Source organism: Carettochelys insculpta, chromosome 2, assembly GCF_033958435.1.
Source record: "Carettochelys insculpta isolate YL-2023 chromosome 2, ASM3395843v1, whole genome shotgun sequence".
NCBI classification, from domain to species: domain Eukaryota; kingdom Metazoa; phylum Chordata; order Testudines; family Carettochelyidae; genus Carettochelys; species Carettochelys insculpta.
Window position 1 is genome coordinate 215,223,052 of NC_134138.1, and position 16,003 is coordinate 215,239,054.

Sequence of the window (16,003 nt, forward strand, 5' to 3'; positions counted from 1 at the left end):
TTGTTAAACACTGACCCTATAAATGCAAAAGGGAACTCCAGATAACACAGCTGTTCAAGTCTTCTCTTACACAGAGACAAAAAAAAATATTCATTAGTAAGTGATCTCTTTCTCCAATTAAGCAAAACTTTTAAAAACTGAATTTACTTCAGGTAAAGAAACATGGAGCACGGGATACATGCCACAGACATCATGAACAATTTTGCCTTTAATGTAACAAGACAACTGTACAACAAGTGAAACGCAAATTATTTCACCCAAAGGAACAAATTACTTGTTTTATTTTAATACACATTTTAAAGTAATTTTTTAAATATAAAATGTTTTAGATATAGATATATATTGGTAGGTACATATTAGAAAGAATATGCAAAATTAAGATGCCAAAGATTTTAAAAGCCCTACTCAAAAAGAATACAGCTCGCTAGTTGATTCAGTATGAAAGTATATGTAGGGATATTATGAGTTTCTCCAAATAATATTTTATACTAAATGGTAGTGATTTTAAACAATTATTTTCTAGTCCTCGAGCATAGCGATTCCCTTAAATTCATAAAAATACTTCAAATAAAGTTATACTCTTAGGCAAACATTTTGTAAGTAAAAGTAAAGTATTTGTCAATTTTTTTTTTTTTTGTTGCAAGCATCTAATTTCAATACATGGAACTAAATTTCTGAAGTGGATTAGAAAACTATACTTTTGTAAGATAAGTTATGTAATGTTCTGAATCAAAAATTATCCAAAGAAATACTTCACAAGATTACTATGAGAAACATCCTTTTATTACGTAACTAAGTTGTGATATTTAATCATGTTCCAATTATCATGGTTAAGAGAAAGCTCCTGTCATTCTGTATAACTGAACAACACCAAGAAACACCACTTATGTTTGAGACTAATTGCCTCCCAATTATCACTGTGTCCTTACAGATTTCACTAAACCAGGGAATAAACAGACACAAGATGTTCTTTTTTCTCTGCTCATTATAGAATATTAGATTTAGAGAGACTAAACTGACAATTGCTGATAGACCAAAGATTTACCTTAACTCCAATTATACTGTAGAGCATTGTATACTGAAAGTAGCATTTAGATATCTGGATTAAGTTATATGAAAGCTGCATTTGCTTTTCTACAGGTGGACTGCCTGTTGGAGGTTTTTTTTTTTTTCCTTCCCCTAAGCTTGACTGCCAAAAGAATCTAAATAAAAACTACTTTTACTTATCTAGTTAAAATTTAAAACATTCTGATCAAAGTGCGTCTGAACATGCCTTTCAAAGCCTTGCTGATCATAGTCTGGAGGAAACTGCTCACTGCACATGGGGCACACCTTCCAGTGACTTTCAACGTGTTCTTCAAATTTGCTCTGGTCGTAGTTAGGAGGAAACATCACTTCACAAAGGGGACATTTCTTGTGCACATCAAAACTTTAGAGAAAGGGGAAAAAAGAAAATTAACTACTGACAATTTACCATTGAGTGAAGCTGCAAAATAAAGCTGATCCTGTTGACACTGAAGGCATTTGGGAGTTTTGCCACAGATTTAAAAGGGCAATAGGTTTAGCCCCTTAAGTAGGTGTTTTACAGTTAATTAGAATAAACATAAGCTGAAATGTTCAATACGATTAAAATAGTTTTTTTCCTGAAATTCCAAAATAAAGTGCCCAGAAGATTACATAATTTTGACATAATTCCAGCTAGTACTGAATGTCTTAATGGCCTAAGCAGGTCTTTAGGAACATGTCTCTGCTCATAAATGCTTACTCTGTTCTTAGCAAACTTAACACTTCATAAAATTCTTAACTTACACACACAATTAGGTTGGCAAGAAAAAAAATCATTCATGGGCCAAAACACTGTCCTGATCTGTGAAGTGAGGCATAATGCCAACAGTCTTCCGAATTACACATCTAACAGCAAATTCCATGGTAACAATAAACACTACTAGGAAGTTCTGAATAGTATTAACACTTAGAGTGGATGACAAAAAAAATGCTGACAATTACATTTACCTGGAGTCAAAACAAAAGCCTGTCCCATGTTCATGTAAGAGAAGACTTGAAGGATCAGGAGCAGAAGGTACAGTTGCAACATCATCCTATGAAAAACATGTGCAGTATTATCAAAAATATCCACAAAAAGCCTTTTCTCTCTCAATACACATCTTTAGAGAAAACCTGGGGATTAGATTTTAATCGTTTACTTTGGCCTGTCAACTACTGTTTTTATTGGAACATACAAAAAAAGAAATTTGTTAATGAATATAAAAATTAAACAAAGTGCCTTCTAAGTAAACACCAAGGCTGTGTCTACACAAGAGGGCTTTTCTGGCAAAAGTGGGTTTTTGTTGGAAACACGTGGAGCATCTACACACAAAATGTTCTTTGCCAACAGTCTGTCAACAAAACTCTGCATACCTGCCCTCCAGGTATAATGCCTTTCTGAACAGTTTCTTGATGACAGAACAGTCACGTAGATGCTCCCAGGCCCTTTTGTCGATAGACAGGGTATCCGGTTCAGCTGGCAGACCTGTCTGCAGAGGTTCCTGTCAACCATTCCGTCGAGAGGCGGCCATAAAGTCTGTCTGCTCTCTGTCGGAGCAGATTGCTCTTTCAATCTGCTTTTGTGTGTTGATGCAATCTGTCAATGGAAGTTTTGCCAGGAAACCCCTTCCGACAGTCGCTTCTGTCAACAGATGCTTCTTGTGTACACGTAGCCCTACAGTATAAATCTGTGCCGGTGCATTTAGAATACTTCTACGAATATATTTACTAAAAATACATAGATCTTACTGCAAATGCCTGAGGCCATTTCAGAACAAAAGAACCTATGTTAAACCAAATGCAGAGCACAAGAGTACAAGACACAATGACATTTTATGAAGCAATAGAACTCTAGATAATAGAATATTAAGTTAGATTCTTAAAATCTCTCAAACTGGGGGGAAAAAAAATCCATTGATTTAGACTCACATTCTTGCTTCCCAACAGTCAGTTTTGAGTGATCTGAACATACATCTATTGCCAGCCAACCGTGTCACACATTTCACATTGCAGTCAGACACATCAGCTAAAATGCCCAGTTTGGCTGCTTCCTCTCATCAACTCTGTCAGTTGTGTCCTCATTTCATGAATGCTAAATGCACATAAATAGCTGCTGCACATGCTGGTGAGGATCCCTATGCTGATAGACAATCAGGTTTGCCTCGGAGCCACTATCAAGAGGTACCCCAGTCAGGTCTGTCACTGGAGACTAAACCCCAAAAACCTGTGATTTGAAATTCTAAAACTGAATAAAGTGCAGGATACCCTAACCTGGTACTTCAATTTAATTCTGGCAGCTTCAGAAATCAGGGCAGTACTGTGGGTTTGTTTTTCAAACACTCACAATGATGTAATAAAATTTAAGATGTGCTTGCAGCAGTGCTCTCGTATAGCACAGGTGAAGGCAACGATATAAAGAAAAACCCTAGGGAGAAGAAAAATTAAAGTTGTGCACGTTTTGTATACTGTAATAAGTATAAGCCTACTACTACTAAACTTGTCTTCTGCATATCCTCTCAGTTCCATTTTAAAAATGCATACAGAAAACAAGAAGCTTTTATATGTAAATTCTGCTTATTTTCAAAAGCCTTCAGCAAAACTTTTCAAACATTCTGAAATCCATTCTCCTAACTCATTTTTCTCCTTATTCTCAACTCAAGCATGAAGTGTTAACAATGACACTGGGAGCCTGATTTTCACAAGTGTGTGTCTATTTTGCACATTCAGCCTGCACTGGGTTCTTTTTTTCTTATGTTTTTAATTATTACACAGAGTAATGGAGAAAAGACCATGGAAACTAGACCAATTTGGAGATTCCATAACTCCTTACTCTCTGAACAACAGCTGCTTAATTTCAACCATTTAACATTCCCATTAAGCAGCTAGTGAGGTTTGCTGCAACAGATGCTAGAGACAGTGTTGTCCTATCTAACATGATTGCCTAGCACCTGTGGTATAAGGGACATATGGATTGTTAAAGCATTACTAGTTCCTTTAGTCACCAGTAAGGAAAGGTTAATTAATAGAGGAAAAACTACTGGGTAATATCTAAATTGTCTCAACATTACCTAGCAAAATGCTGTTAATAAATGGGAGGAAATAATGTTCTGAGCAGATCAGAAATATTCCACATTACCGATTTAAATATTTATCATAAGGAAAAAATATATAATTTCTCCAAACATGTATATTTATACTGCAGATACATACCTAGTTTAATTTAAATCATTCAAGACCTGACTTTTATAATCTTATAATTTTTGTACACTTTGGACCCATTTTTGGGCACAAGCCCTATTTCAAAGGGTCTATTAACAGTATACTAGATCAAGGCTGCACAAGCGGGGGGCAGAAATTTCTTTGGGGGGGGCACAGCATGATTGGCTGCTGGGTCTCAGGTGCATCAATCTCATTAAATATGTTGGAGAGAGAGAGAGAGAGAGAGAGAGAGAGAGTGTGTGTGTGTGTGTGTGTGTGTGTGTGTGTGTGTGTGTGTGTGTGTGTGTGTGTGTGTGTGTGTGTGTGTGTGTGTATTCACATTTATACACTGACTCAAAGCTGACATTCTTACATGTGCCAAAAGTTTTTTTTTTTTTAGTCAGATGAACATAACTGAAATTTCCATTGCTTCAGATTACATTAGACAGGTGAGGGGGGCCCTGCTGACTGCAGAGGTGAAAAGTGGGCCCCAGTGTAAAAAGTTTGTTCGCCCCTTGTTCTCAACAGTGAAACAGATAGTACTTCCCCTGAGAGATAGGGCTCTTCAAGAGCTGATCACAAAATATTTGTTCCAACAGTTTTCTATTAGAAAATGCAGTTTCAACAAAATTGAAATTTTTCACCAAAATATATATATTGGTAAGACTTTTTTTTAAAAAATGTCCCCATTTTGATTTCTTTTGATTGATTTTGAAGGCTTTGATTATTTGTTTTAAAATGACATTTCCAAATTCACTTTACACATGTATCCCTGAGAGAGAGAGAGAGTTTCAAGTGACCCAAAACTACTTCCTTTCAGAATTTAATTTTGTGAAAAATTCTAAATATTTGCTGTTTGTCCTGATTTGGACTCAAACGTTTTTCAAATTCTCGATTGCTCACAGGACAGAAAAATCTGTTTTCTGATCAGCTGTGCTCCTACACACCCTTCCTTGCTTATGTACATCCATTGTTTAATGTAGATAACCAAGCCAGAAAACATGCTCAGAAGCAATGCATCATAATCACACTGTTAATCTATTTAACTTTAGGTGCAGTAGTAAATATTAATTCAAAGTGTCCTTAGCAGAGAGTATTACAGATGGAGTTAATGACTGCCAGCTGCCATGTTAACAATTATAGATGAGCACAGAGACTCCTCTCCCTTCATGATTCTAGTTGCACAAAGCTTTAGAAAAAGCACTTGTGCGGCCCTAAAAGGAATCATTAATGTGCATTACTATTAAAACATAACTGCAAAGAAACATTAATGAATCGTCAGTAATTATCTATTACACACAAAGCTTGGTGCACCATAAAAGAGCTCAAGTTTTTAATATCACGAACAAAAAACCCATTACACTTGTAAACATATTTCCATCTAATATTAACACACACAAAATGGTACAAGTTGAATAGGTATGTTTTGTACCATGTGTTAATTACTCAGTGCTAGTCAACACATCCTGTTCATTTCTGTAAACTGTGTCAGCAAATAATGGACGGGACCTTAGGTTCGGCTTCCCTACATATGCATTTCTGCCCTATTAACATTGTGTGCAGGAACCTGTAGAATTAAATCAGAACGTAATTGTAATGTTTATATTTGAGTTCGTAAGATTTAAAGAATTCCTTACAAATATCAACATTTACTATCCACAGTGTGTAACATTCTGCCAGGAGAAACGTGTCAGCATTTGTTTTGCATTTCTCTGTCTAGCAATTATGAATTTTGCTCTAAAGTTCTCTGTTTTATAGGTCATTAATTACTCCAGTTAGCAGTTCTCTATATTTCCAACTGATCTACTGGGCAAAACGAATCAATTTTCCCTGTATATATTAGTAATTGAACAACATACCAAAATTCAGCTTTTCTTTATTGTTTAGACAGCCTCTCTAGTACTCTACCAGGTATATAAAAACCTTTATAAAAAGTCTTTTTCCCCACTAAAAATCTGTGCGCGTCAGTTTTTATGCACACACCTTCCTTGCCCTGCTGCTTATTAGATACGTCACATGCTACCACAATCAATATAATCTGAAGCTAGATTCACTGATGGCATGACAACTGTGCTAGAACATTCTCAACCGTTCAAGAAAAACGCTTTTCCTTCTCATTTAAGAGTAACACTAGTAATTTGGTGTATTTAAAAAAACACTTTGTAATGGTTCAAAACTGTACTGAATTAACAACATAACATACACTTGAACCATACGTTGTGGTGTATTTTTGCTTTTTAAGTGTAGTCAATTATATGAAACAACCACAATAAATCCAACTATCCCTAATGCCAACCAGGAAGAAGGTTCATTGCAATCTTGCATAGCTGAGGTCAATAAATGACAAATACAGTGCACAGCAACACAATTCAGGGGATACTGTAATGACAGAAGGAATCTGTGTTGGTAGCACAGGATTAAAATAATTCAGATGAAATTATTCTTGGATACTTCAGTATTAATTTGAGAGGCGGCAGCCTCACCTTTCATCGATGATTAAACCAAATCTTTACATAGAAGTACCACAGCTCTCTCAAGCTCCACCCCAACCCCACCCCTAACCTAACATTCTTATGTATTTATCCATGTAAGGGAGGGTAGGGAATCATAGCTGTAGAGAGGACACTGTGCAACAGGAAACCCTAAATTAAACGGATAGGTATAAAGGTTGCTATAGCAACAATGCTTCACTATGCAGCTCTCTCTCGCCCATGCAAATACACGTGATGGTTCTCGAAGACAAATAATGGCTGTCAACTACGTAAAAGATATATCCAGAGGATAAGGTTAGCCAAAGACTCGGAGTATTGGAGTCAGAGATACACTCATTTTGATAGCAGATGTTTGCCTTCTGTCCCCAGATACAAATATCAAAACAGGAGAAACTACCCACCTTATGCAGTAACTGAGTTTGAGTATGTATCTATATGGAGCAATCCATTGCAGGAGTTTGTGTATCCCACATATTTGATCTGTCATTTTATGTAGCAGTGCCTATTCAGTCCATGATTATGCTTTACACACCCCTGGGCCTCATCCCAAACATATATAGGGTGGTACAGGCAAACTGCACTTAGTTCCTTCTCTACCACGTATTTCCAGCAGAGGAATCTCTGACACAGGGGAAAGAAAGGCAAGTACTTGAACACCCACACGAACACACACACAAATCCAGTTACTGCACATGGTAAAAAATTTTTTTTCTTCCAACAGCCTTACCATAGGCATTCCTCCTCAACTGATTTCCAGGTTATATGCCAATGACAGATGGGGCTTCAGAACATAGTCTAACATCAAAGATAAAATTGTACTGCTAACTGCAACATCTGATCTAGAGGTATGCATCAAAACTTCATAAGGTTTGAGAATGTACTGAAAACCAGGTTGCAACTCAGCAAATTTCAACAACTGGAACATTTTTCAGTAACTGAGTGTAGACTGTGACCTTCAAGATCAGGCTAACATTCTAGAAGGAGGATGAATGCTTGTAGTGCCATTACATGAAATGATTCAAAATAGATCTCTGGATGGAGACAGCGGATTCTCTGGATCTGTCCACAGTTTAAACAGTCTAAGACTTCTGGAAAGGTCTGGCTCTTCCCAGATAAAAGCTTAAGTTTCTGCAAACATCTGGAAAGCAGATTTTAGCCAAACCTGATGTGGGTTCAGGAAAAAATATTGGGAGATGGCTTGTATGAAATTCAGAAGATACCTTGGATAAGAACTTGCAATGAGGTTGTAATAATACATTGTCTTTCAAAAACACTGAAGGTTTTGCCATTAAATCTTCTAGCTCCCTAAACACTTCAGGTGGTTTTAATGGATAGCTTAAGCAGCAATGGTTCAAAGGGGTGTTTCACAAGGAAATTAAGAAAGAGGTTCAAAGACCCATACCGCAGTGTGTTCTGTAACCTGTGGGAAGAGATTCACAAGTCTTTTCAGGACCCTTCTATAAAAAATGAAAAGCCTTCTACGAAGAAGTGACAGGCAGTGACAGCCAACAAGAGGACACAGAGAACTCAAAGCGAGATCCACCTTTTAAAATTCCGACAGGTACTCCAAAACAGCAGGAAAGAGACCGAACAGATCAAACATGACAATGTGAATGCCAGTGATTAAATACTTCTTGTCAATGGCTTTTTACTGTTTCAAACACATGTTGCACCTCTGTTGAGCAAGAAGCCTCTAGTGTGCACTATCATTGTGACCATGTGGAGAATGACACACACAGGGCAGACCAAGAAATAGGGCAGACAACCCTCATTATTGGTGGTTTATTATGTAATTACATTCAGTAAGCCAGTAATAGAAGAGCTTCTGTAATATCACACTAATAATTAACAAGAAGCCAAACAATTTCCTTTAAGTATTCCAGCCAGACAACCAAGTCTAAGAGTGAGGCGCAGCTTGAGTTCTGCTTGTATCAAGAGTTTCAACCTAATCTCTCTTTATTTTAGCCCTGAATTCCTAACAAAATTGGCACTGATTCATCAAGTGTGTTTCACTCAGGCACTACAGGCAACTATTGTGTCAGTTGGTCACCAACATAGGCCTTGAGCAAGAAGTGCACAACTTAGAGTAGGGCATGGCTCCGTGTTGGAAGCAGAAAGCCAAAACAAGGGATGATTAAAATTGAACCCCCTCCCCCCCCCAAAAAAAAAAAAAAAACTGAGTGAGACCATGGAGAAAGGTGCTTCTCATTTACACAGGGGATGCAGTGACACACCTGCACAGGCACTTGAGCCACCCTGGAAGAAGTTTCCCTATGGTCATACCAAGTCACCAGGAGTGGAATGAATATATGCAATCACTCAAAGAAGTTTAAAAAAAATGTACAAGCTGTGTCAATACCCAGGTAAAACCCTTCAAGGTGAAAAGTGATCACATGCAGGGAATCATTCAAAAGTAACTTATCACAAAAAAAAGGAAGGTCCTCTACAGGAAGTTGTACCTTTCTAGGTAAGACAGACAACTGGAGACAAGATGTCTCCTGATGCACCATGATGACAGAGAAAATGGATGGTTTACAGCATCTAAAGAGGCCTCTAAAGAAATCTTTGCCAAGACCTGGCCTTCATTTACAATGGCCCTACATTGTTCATGGTGTTTGTCTGGCAAATATTCAGTAATGGTGTTAAATTTGCTTTAACAAAATATAGTTTGACATGAGAACCCGATGATTCACTACCCTGAAATAGCAAAGTTCCAGAAGAGTAGCTTTTGCACCTGAAAAGATCAAGATGCTTCCTGTCATTAGAGGATCTACCTAATTCACAACAAGGAAAATGGGGTCACAAACCATGAAATCTCATTGTCTAGCCGCCCAGTTCTAAAGGCTGGTCACCCTTACTTCTGCACTAGGTGCCCAGGCAGCAGCTGCTGTTTTTCTGGGAGCACTTGGAAGCCTCAATAGTACTCCTCTTCTGGCATGAGATATCGAGTGACCAGGGCAACCGAAGCAGATTTAACATTCCTTCTCTTATCGGTTTGCCTAATCCAGGTCAGATACTCTATCAGCATGGAGGGGCCATCCCTCCAGCACACCACACTGGTTTTCAAATCAGTTGGTGGACTTGCACCCTCTGCTTCCCAAACAAAGCTATTTTGTTCTGTACATGCACAACCAATAGAGGTATTGTTTTCTTCCTGCCACACAGTGGGTTTCTTTCATTATTACTATTACAGCTCATGGAAATATACCATTTCATCTCTTTAAATCTCACTTAACACACTCCTTTCTCTTACCAAGTGTCTCTAGAAAGAAATAGCAACATTTTATTTTCAAATAGTTAGAATTCTGATTTGTTCACATATATCCTCCCTCTTATGTGGAAACTAATTAGATTTTACCTTTGAGTCCATTTAAATCTATATTTAGTTGACAACCAGAAAATAGGAAGAAAATAAATTCTAGGGTATTAGAATGTAAATTGCTATTTGATATGAGAACCTTGACACATTCACCTGAAGTTGGTTCCTATTTGAGCATATTAGGTTCCTTCCATCTCATTACAAAACCTAAGCTGTGTCAGCAAATGAGCACAAGACTCTAGCACTGTTTCTTTGAGGTTTGCGAAAGGGCAAAACACACAGATCAGGAAGAACACTTGGCTAATTAAACTGCAGCAGATGATTCAAAAAAAGAAGGGCTTGTCATATGTAATGTCTGTGCCAAGAATGATCAGATTAAATACGCAAAATGTGAAGAAAAGATGGGCAAAGGCACAAAGATGATATTCTAGACCTTAAATAGGCTGCAATAGTTCTGACAGTTCCCCTAATTATTCACAATAATGGACATAGGGTTCAAAAGGCAGGAGGAAGAAATACATTTTTCTCCATTATAGGTGCTGAGCACCAAGGCTAAAATCATGCCTGTCTGAACGCTGATCAGTTTCTGCAAAGGTTAATAGCAATTAAATGTGGCAAACTAGATCAAATGAGAAACAGGTCATGATACCACCGCACTTGCAAAGAGCACAACACATTGTAAAAATATTTCTCAAATACTTCTTAAAGTTGCAAGAGCACTTAGAAACTAAAAACACCATGAAAAACCCTTGATCAAATTAAAATATACAGGATATGGTTTTCTTTATAAAACAATTCACTAATACCACTTCTCTTTTTGTACACAAGTATATGTGACTTAAGCTTATAAAACAAAAACAGATTACTAATGTCTTAAAAGACAAGCTTGACTTTTAAAAACCCCTCCATGCCATGTAACAGTAGTGTTTTTTTGTTTTTTGTTTATTTAAAAAAAAAAAAAAGGAGCCAGTACCCAGACATCACCCTTCCCCTTCCCCCCAACAAGCCAATCCAATTCCGTACTGGCAAGCACCAGCACAAAAAAAACCACTATGTAACAAACTCCTCACTGGCCTGGAAAATTCGCTGAATTTAACATATTGCTTTTGTGGTATTTATCCAACAACAGTCAAGTGCGGTAGCTAATAAGAGTTTGTCATACTGACGCTCATAATAATTGCAAGGAAGATAAGTAAATATTTAAGAGAAGGTAGATGTAATGGAAAAGATGGTTTAAAATCCGTGTCCTGGGCGGGTGGACAAACAGTTACGTAAACAAAGCTTACTCACTATCTCTTAAATCTCTGCCTTTAATAATATTATAACATAGAACAGTGCTTTCCATGGAGTTATCACATTTCAGGTTCCCAAAAATGGACACTGCTGTGGAGGTGGGCACGTGAGCTGGATGGGGGTCAGATCTAGGGATGCTGGAGGGAGTACCTGCAATGGAAATACTCAAAGTTGGTGGTCGGCTGTGGCACACTCTGTCACAGTAATAGGATGGCTGACACTAGTCCAGGACACAGCAACAGATGTCAGCCAGGACTGGGAATCAGCGCTTGTGTGGGTGAGATCACGCAACTATGGCTTGCAGGGGACTGAACCAACCACTGATCCTTCTGAGCTGCAGCTTATCTGCTCCTCAAAAAACCCAGACATTTACCATTATCTGCCCATACAGAGAAAGGAAGCCAAAAAAAGTTGTCTCAGGAACATATGGTAACCCATCTTTCAGAAGCACTCAGGGACTACTTACTATTGCACCTATTGTTAACATAGAAGACAAAGTAATTGGTGTCCAAGCCCTGAGGAGACTGAACATTATTTGGGTGATGTCAGCCAGTTAAACACAAAGTTCCTCTCACTGGAGGCAGAAAACTAACACAGTAACTAAGTCCTGGGTATCCCAAGAAACAGAAATGACCTATAACGCTTAGTGGCAGAAGTCCACAATTTAGAGAGGAACACATGACTGCCCCATGAGTCTCTCTGGCCCCTTTCCCAGTAACCTTGTGCCTCCCACACTCAAAGCTGGCACTACCTTTCGCCCACTCCTCTCAGAGCTCCTTCCTCACTGACTGTTCCCTTCACCTCCCTGCTACGAGCTGGAGTTGCGCTCTCTACACCTATTGCTAAGCAAGTAACTGCAGTTATAGGTACGGAAGGAAAGGAAAAAGACAGTTACCTGTTTGTAACTGGTGTTCTTCAAGATGTGTTGCTCATGTCCATTCCAATTTGGGTGTGCGCCGAGCACATCCCCCATTGCCAGAAGCTTTTTGCCCTAGCCAGTAGCACTAGGGTCGGTGCGGCGCCCCCTGGAGTGGTGCCCATATGACCGCCCACATATGCACTGCCTGCTCCGCCCCCCGCTTGGTTCCTTCTTCCTGGCTACTCCGACAGAGGGGAAGGCGGGAGGGTTTTCAAAGGACATGAGCAACACATCTCGAAGAACACCAGTTACAGAACAGGTAACTGTCTTCTCTTCTTCGAGTGATTGCTCATGTGCATTCCAATCTGGGTGAATGCAAGTCAATGTCTAGGAGGCGGAGTTGGAGCCATTAAAGGAGTGAAGGACAGCCCTACCCAAAGCACCATCTTCCCATGTGTGCTGCATAATGCGCTGTGAACGTGTTAATGGAGGACCAAGCGGCCGCCCTGCAGATGTCCTGGATAGGGACCTCGGCCAAGAACCCCCACAGAGGACATCTGTGCCCTAGTGGAGTTAGCCCTGATCGGCGGAGGGGGAACCCCCGCCAGTTTGTAACACTCACTGATACAGGCCACTATCCAGGAGGAGATCCATTGAGAGGAGACTGGATGCCCTTTCATCCTGTCTGCCACTGCAACAACTGCTGCAACTTCCGGAAGGGTGTGGTCCTGTCCATATAGAAGGCCAGTGCCCTCCGGATATCCAAGGTGTGTAGACTCTGCTCCCCAGGGGAGGCATAGGGCTTTGGGTAAAACACCAGTAAGGTGATGTCTTGGTTAACGTGGAAAGGGGAGACCACCTTCGGCAGAAACGCCAGGTGGGGCCTCAGTTTGACCTTGTCTTTGTGGAACACCGTATAAAGTGGGTCCACCGTCAGGGCCCTTAGCTCTGACACCCTTCTGGCTGAGGTAACAGCCACCAGGAATACCACCTTGTAGGTGAGAAACAACACAGAACAGGAGGCAAGAGGTTCAAATGGGGGAGCCATCAGCTTAGACCAAACCAAATTAAGGTCCCATGTTGGCAGGGGGCCCCAAACCTGTGGTTTGACTCTTTCCATTCCCTTCATGAACCTTTTTACCACTGGGTCTGAGAAGACCGAGAACCTCCCGTCCCCCCCTGGGTGAAACACCAAAATGGCTGCCAAGTGCACTTTTAAGGAGGATAGTGACGGCCCTGTCTGGCTTAAAGCCAGCAAGTAGTCTAGGATACATGGTATTGGGGCCTCTCCCAGGGACACCCTCTTTTGGGTGGCCCAAAGGGTAAACCTTTTCCATTTGGCTACATATGCTACCCTTGTAGAGGGTTTCCTGCTGTTCAGCAATACTTCCCTGACAGGTTTGGAGCAGGCCAGCTCAATCGGTCTCAGCCGTGGAGCCTCCATGCTGTGAGATGCAGCGCCTGGAGATTGGGATGTAGCAGTCTCCCCTCCTCCTGTGTCAGCAGATCCAGAGGCAGCAGAAGCACCTCCAGGGCATGAGTGGACATCTCCAGGATGGTCGAGTACCAGTGTTGTTAAACCCAGGCTGGGGCCACCAGGACAGCTGATGCTCGGTCCGACCGAATTTTCAACAGCATTCAGTGGATGAGCGGTATCGGTGAGAAGGCGTACAGTAATGGACCCAACCAACAAATGCCAAAGGCGTCTGCCCAAGAGCCTGGACTTCGGTTCTGGTAAGAGCAGAACGTCCCGCACTTCGCATTGAGATGAGTAGCAAAGAGGTCTACCTGGGGACGCCTCCACCTCTGGAAAATTGAATTCAGTACTTCGGTGTGTAATCACCACTCGTAGTCCATGAAGGACCTGCTGAGGTGGTCCGCTGGGGAGCTGTGAGCCCCAGGCAGGTAGAACGCCCTCAGGAGAATCTGGTACTGGATGCAGAAGTCCCAAAGCATGAGGGCCTCTAGACACAGGGGTGACGAGCATGCACCACCTTGTTTGTTTATATAGTACATTGCTGTAGTATTGTCTTTGCTGACTGCAACACACTGCCTCTTCAGTTCCTTCTGAAACACTTCACACACCAGCCAAACTGCCCTGAGCTCCCACACGTTTCTGTGGAGCTGAGCGCTGGTCTTGCTCCACAGGGCCTGCATCTGGCGGTCCCCCAAGCGTGCTCCCCAGCCCAGGTCCGAGGCATCTGTGACCAGGGAGAGGGAGGGTTGTGGAGGATTGAAAGGTACTCCCGTGCAGACCGACCCGGCTTCTAGCCACCAGCGTAGTGCCGCCAACACTTGCGGGGGGACTGTAATTAACTTGTCTATGTTGTCCCTGACAGGACTGTACACTGAGGCGAGCCACAGCTAAAAGGGACGCAATTGTAACCTGGCATGCTGGACTACAAATGTGTATGCTGCCATGTGGCCCAACAGTCTGAGACATCCCTTGGCCATTGTGGTTGGGAACCTTATTAAGCCTTGGATGCAAGACGCCATAGCTTAGACCCAGCTCTGTGGTAGAAAGGCCCTGGCTTGCATTCACAAATTCCATGACTTGAGTCGGGGCTAGCACAGACTTCACCTCATTTACTAGGAGGCCTAACATGTCAAACATTTTCCTCATCATCTGTACGTATCTTGGACACCTGTCTCTGTGACCGACCTCTCAACCACCAGTCGTCTAGGTAGCGGAACAGATGCACTCCCTGCCTGCGTAAGAAGGCTGCCACTACTGACATGCATTTGGTAAAGACTATCCGGGCTGAGGAGAGTCCGAACAGAAGGGCTATGAACTAATGATCCTTCCCTAGAACAAAACGGAGGAACCTCCTGTGAGGTGGATAAATTGCTGTATGGAAATACACGTCTTGTAAGTCAAGAGCTGCACACCAGTCCCCTCGTTCCAGCATTGAAATAATTATGCCCAGGGATATCATACGAAACTATCTTTTTAAAAAATTTGTTCAGGTTTCGCAGGTCCAAGATTGGCCATAGCCCCCCTTTCACTTTCAGAATTAGGAAATAGTGGGAATAAAACCCCTGTCCCCAAAATTCCTGGGGAACGTCCTCTATAGCCCCCTTTTGGAGGAGGGTTCCTACCTCCTGTCTGAGAACTCTCATGAGAGGGGTCCCTGAAAAGGGATGGGGAAAGGGGTTGGGAAGGGGAGGTAAGAAGAAAATTGGGTAACATCTCCCTTTTCTACCATGCGGAGGTCCAAAGTTATGCTGCACCATGTACGGCAGAATGGGGATAGGCAGAATGAGAATAAGCACTGAGCTGGAACTGTGAGGGTGGCCGGTGTGTCACTCCCCATCGACCCATCAAAATTGGTGTTTAGACTTGGTGGGGGTTTAGGGTGGCCCTGGTCCTGTGTCTGTTGACCCTGATGCCTCCTATTATAACAGCCCTTTCTCCTGTTCCCACTCCTTTGTTGTTGCGGGAACTGTCTGAACTGGGGCCTCAGGGTAAAATGCCTTCTCTGGGTTGCCAGTGTGTATAGACTCAGTGAGCATACAGTGGTCCGTGAGTCCTTCATGCTATGAAGTCTCTTGCCCATTTTTTCTGAGAATACAGAGGGGCCCTCAAAAGGTAGGTCCTGAATGGACTGCTGCACCTCCTGTGAGAGTCCCAAGACCTGAAGCCATGCCCCCCATCCTCATGGCTATACCCGAGGCCATGACCCTGGTGGCTGCACCAGCTGCATCTACGGCAGCCTGCAGTACTGCCCTAGATACGAGTCTCTGCTCCACTACCAGAGCCGCAAATTCCAACCTGGCGTCTGGCGGGAGCAGTTAAGA

At 41.5% G+C, this 16,003-nt stretch overlaps 2 protein-coding genes across 3 annotated transcripts in view; both read right to left on the reverse strand.

Annotated features, from left to right (window-relative positions):
- Nucleotides 1-190: 190 nt before the first annotated feature.
- TAX1BP1 (Tax1 binding protein 1) overlaps nucleotides 191-16,003 on the reverse strand; it is a 112,516-nt gene continuing 96,703 nt past the window's right edge. For both annotated transcript variants that reach the window (XM_074984571.1, XM_074984572.1), the window contains exons 17-18: nucleotides 2,014-2,099; nucleotides 191-1,429 (exon numbers count right to left, since the gene is read on the reverse strand). In XM_074984571.1, the coding sequence (XP_074840672.1) occupies nucleotides 1,228-1,429; nucleotides 2,014-2,099 (288 nt within the window). In that variant the 3' untranslated portion in view covers nucleotides 191-1,227. The remainder of the gene's footprint in view (nucleotides 1,430-2,013; nucleotides 2,100-16,003) is intronic.
- LOC142007924 (uncharacterized) lies at nucleotides 11,349-14,383 on the reverse strand. Its single transcript, XM_074984573.1, has 2 exons — nucleotides 12,828-14,383; nucleotides 11,349-11,496 (listed from the first exon to the last, which is right to left on the reverse strand). The coding sequence occupies exon 1, from the start codon at nucleotides 14,190-14,192 to the stop codon at nucleotides 12,882-12,884; it is 1,311 nt and encodes a 436-aa protein (XP_074840674.1). The 5' UTR covers nucleotides 14,193-14,383; the 3' UTR covers nucleotides 11,349-11,496; nucleotides 12,828-12,881.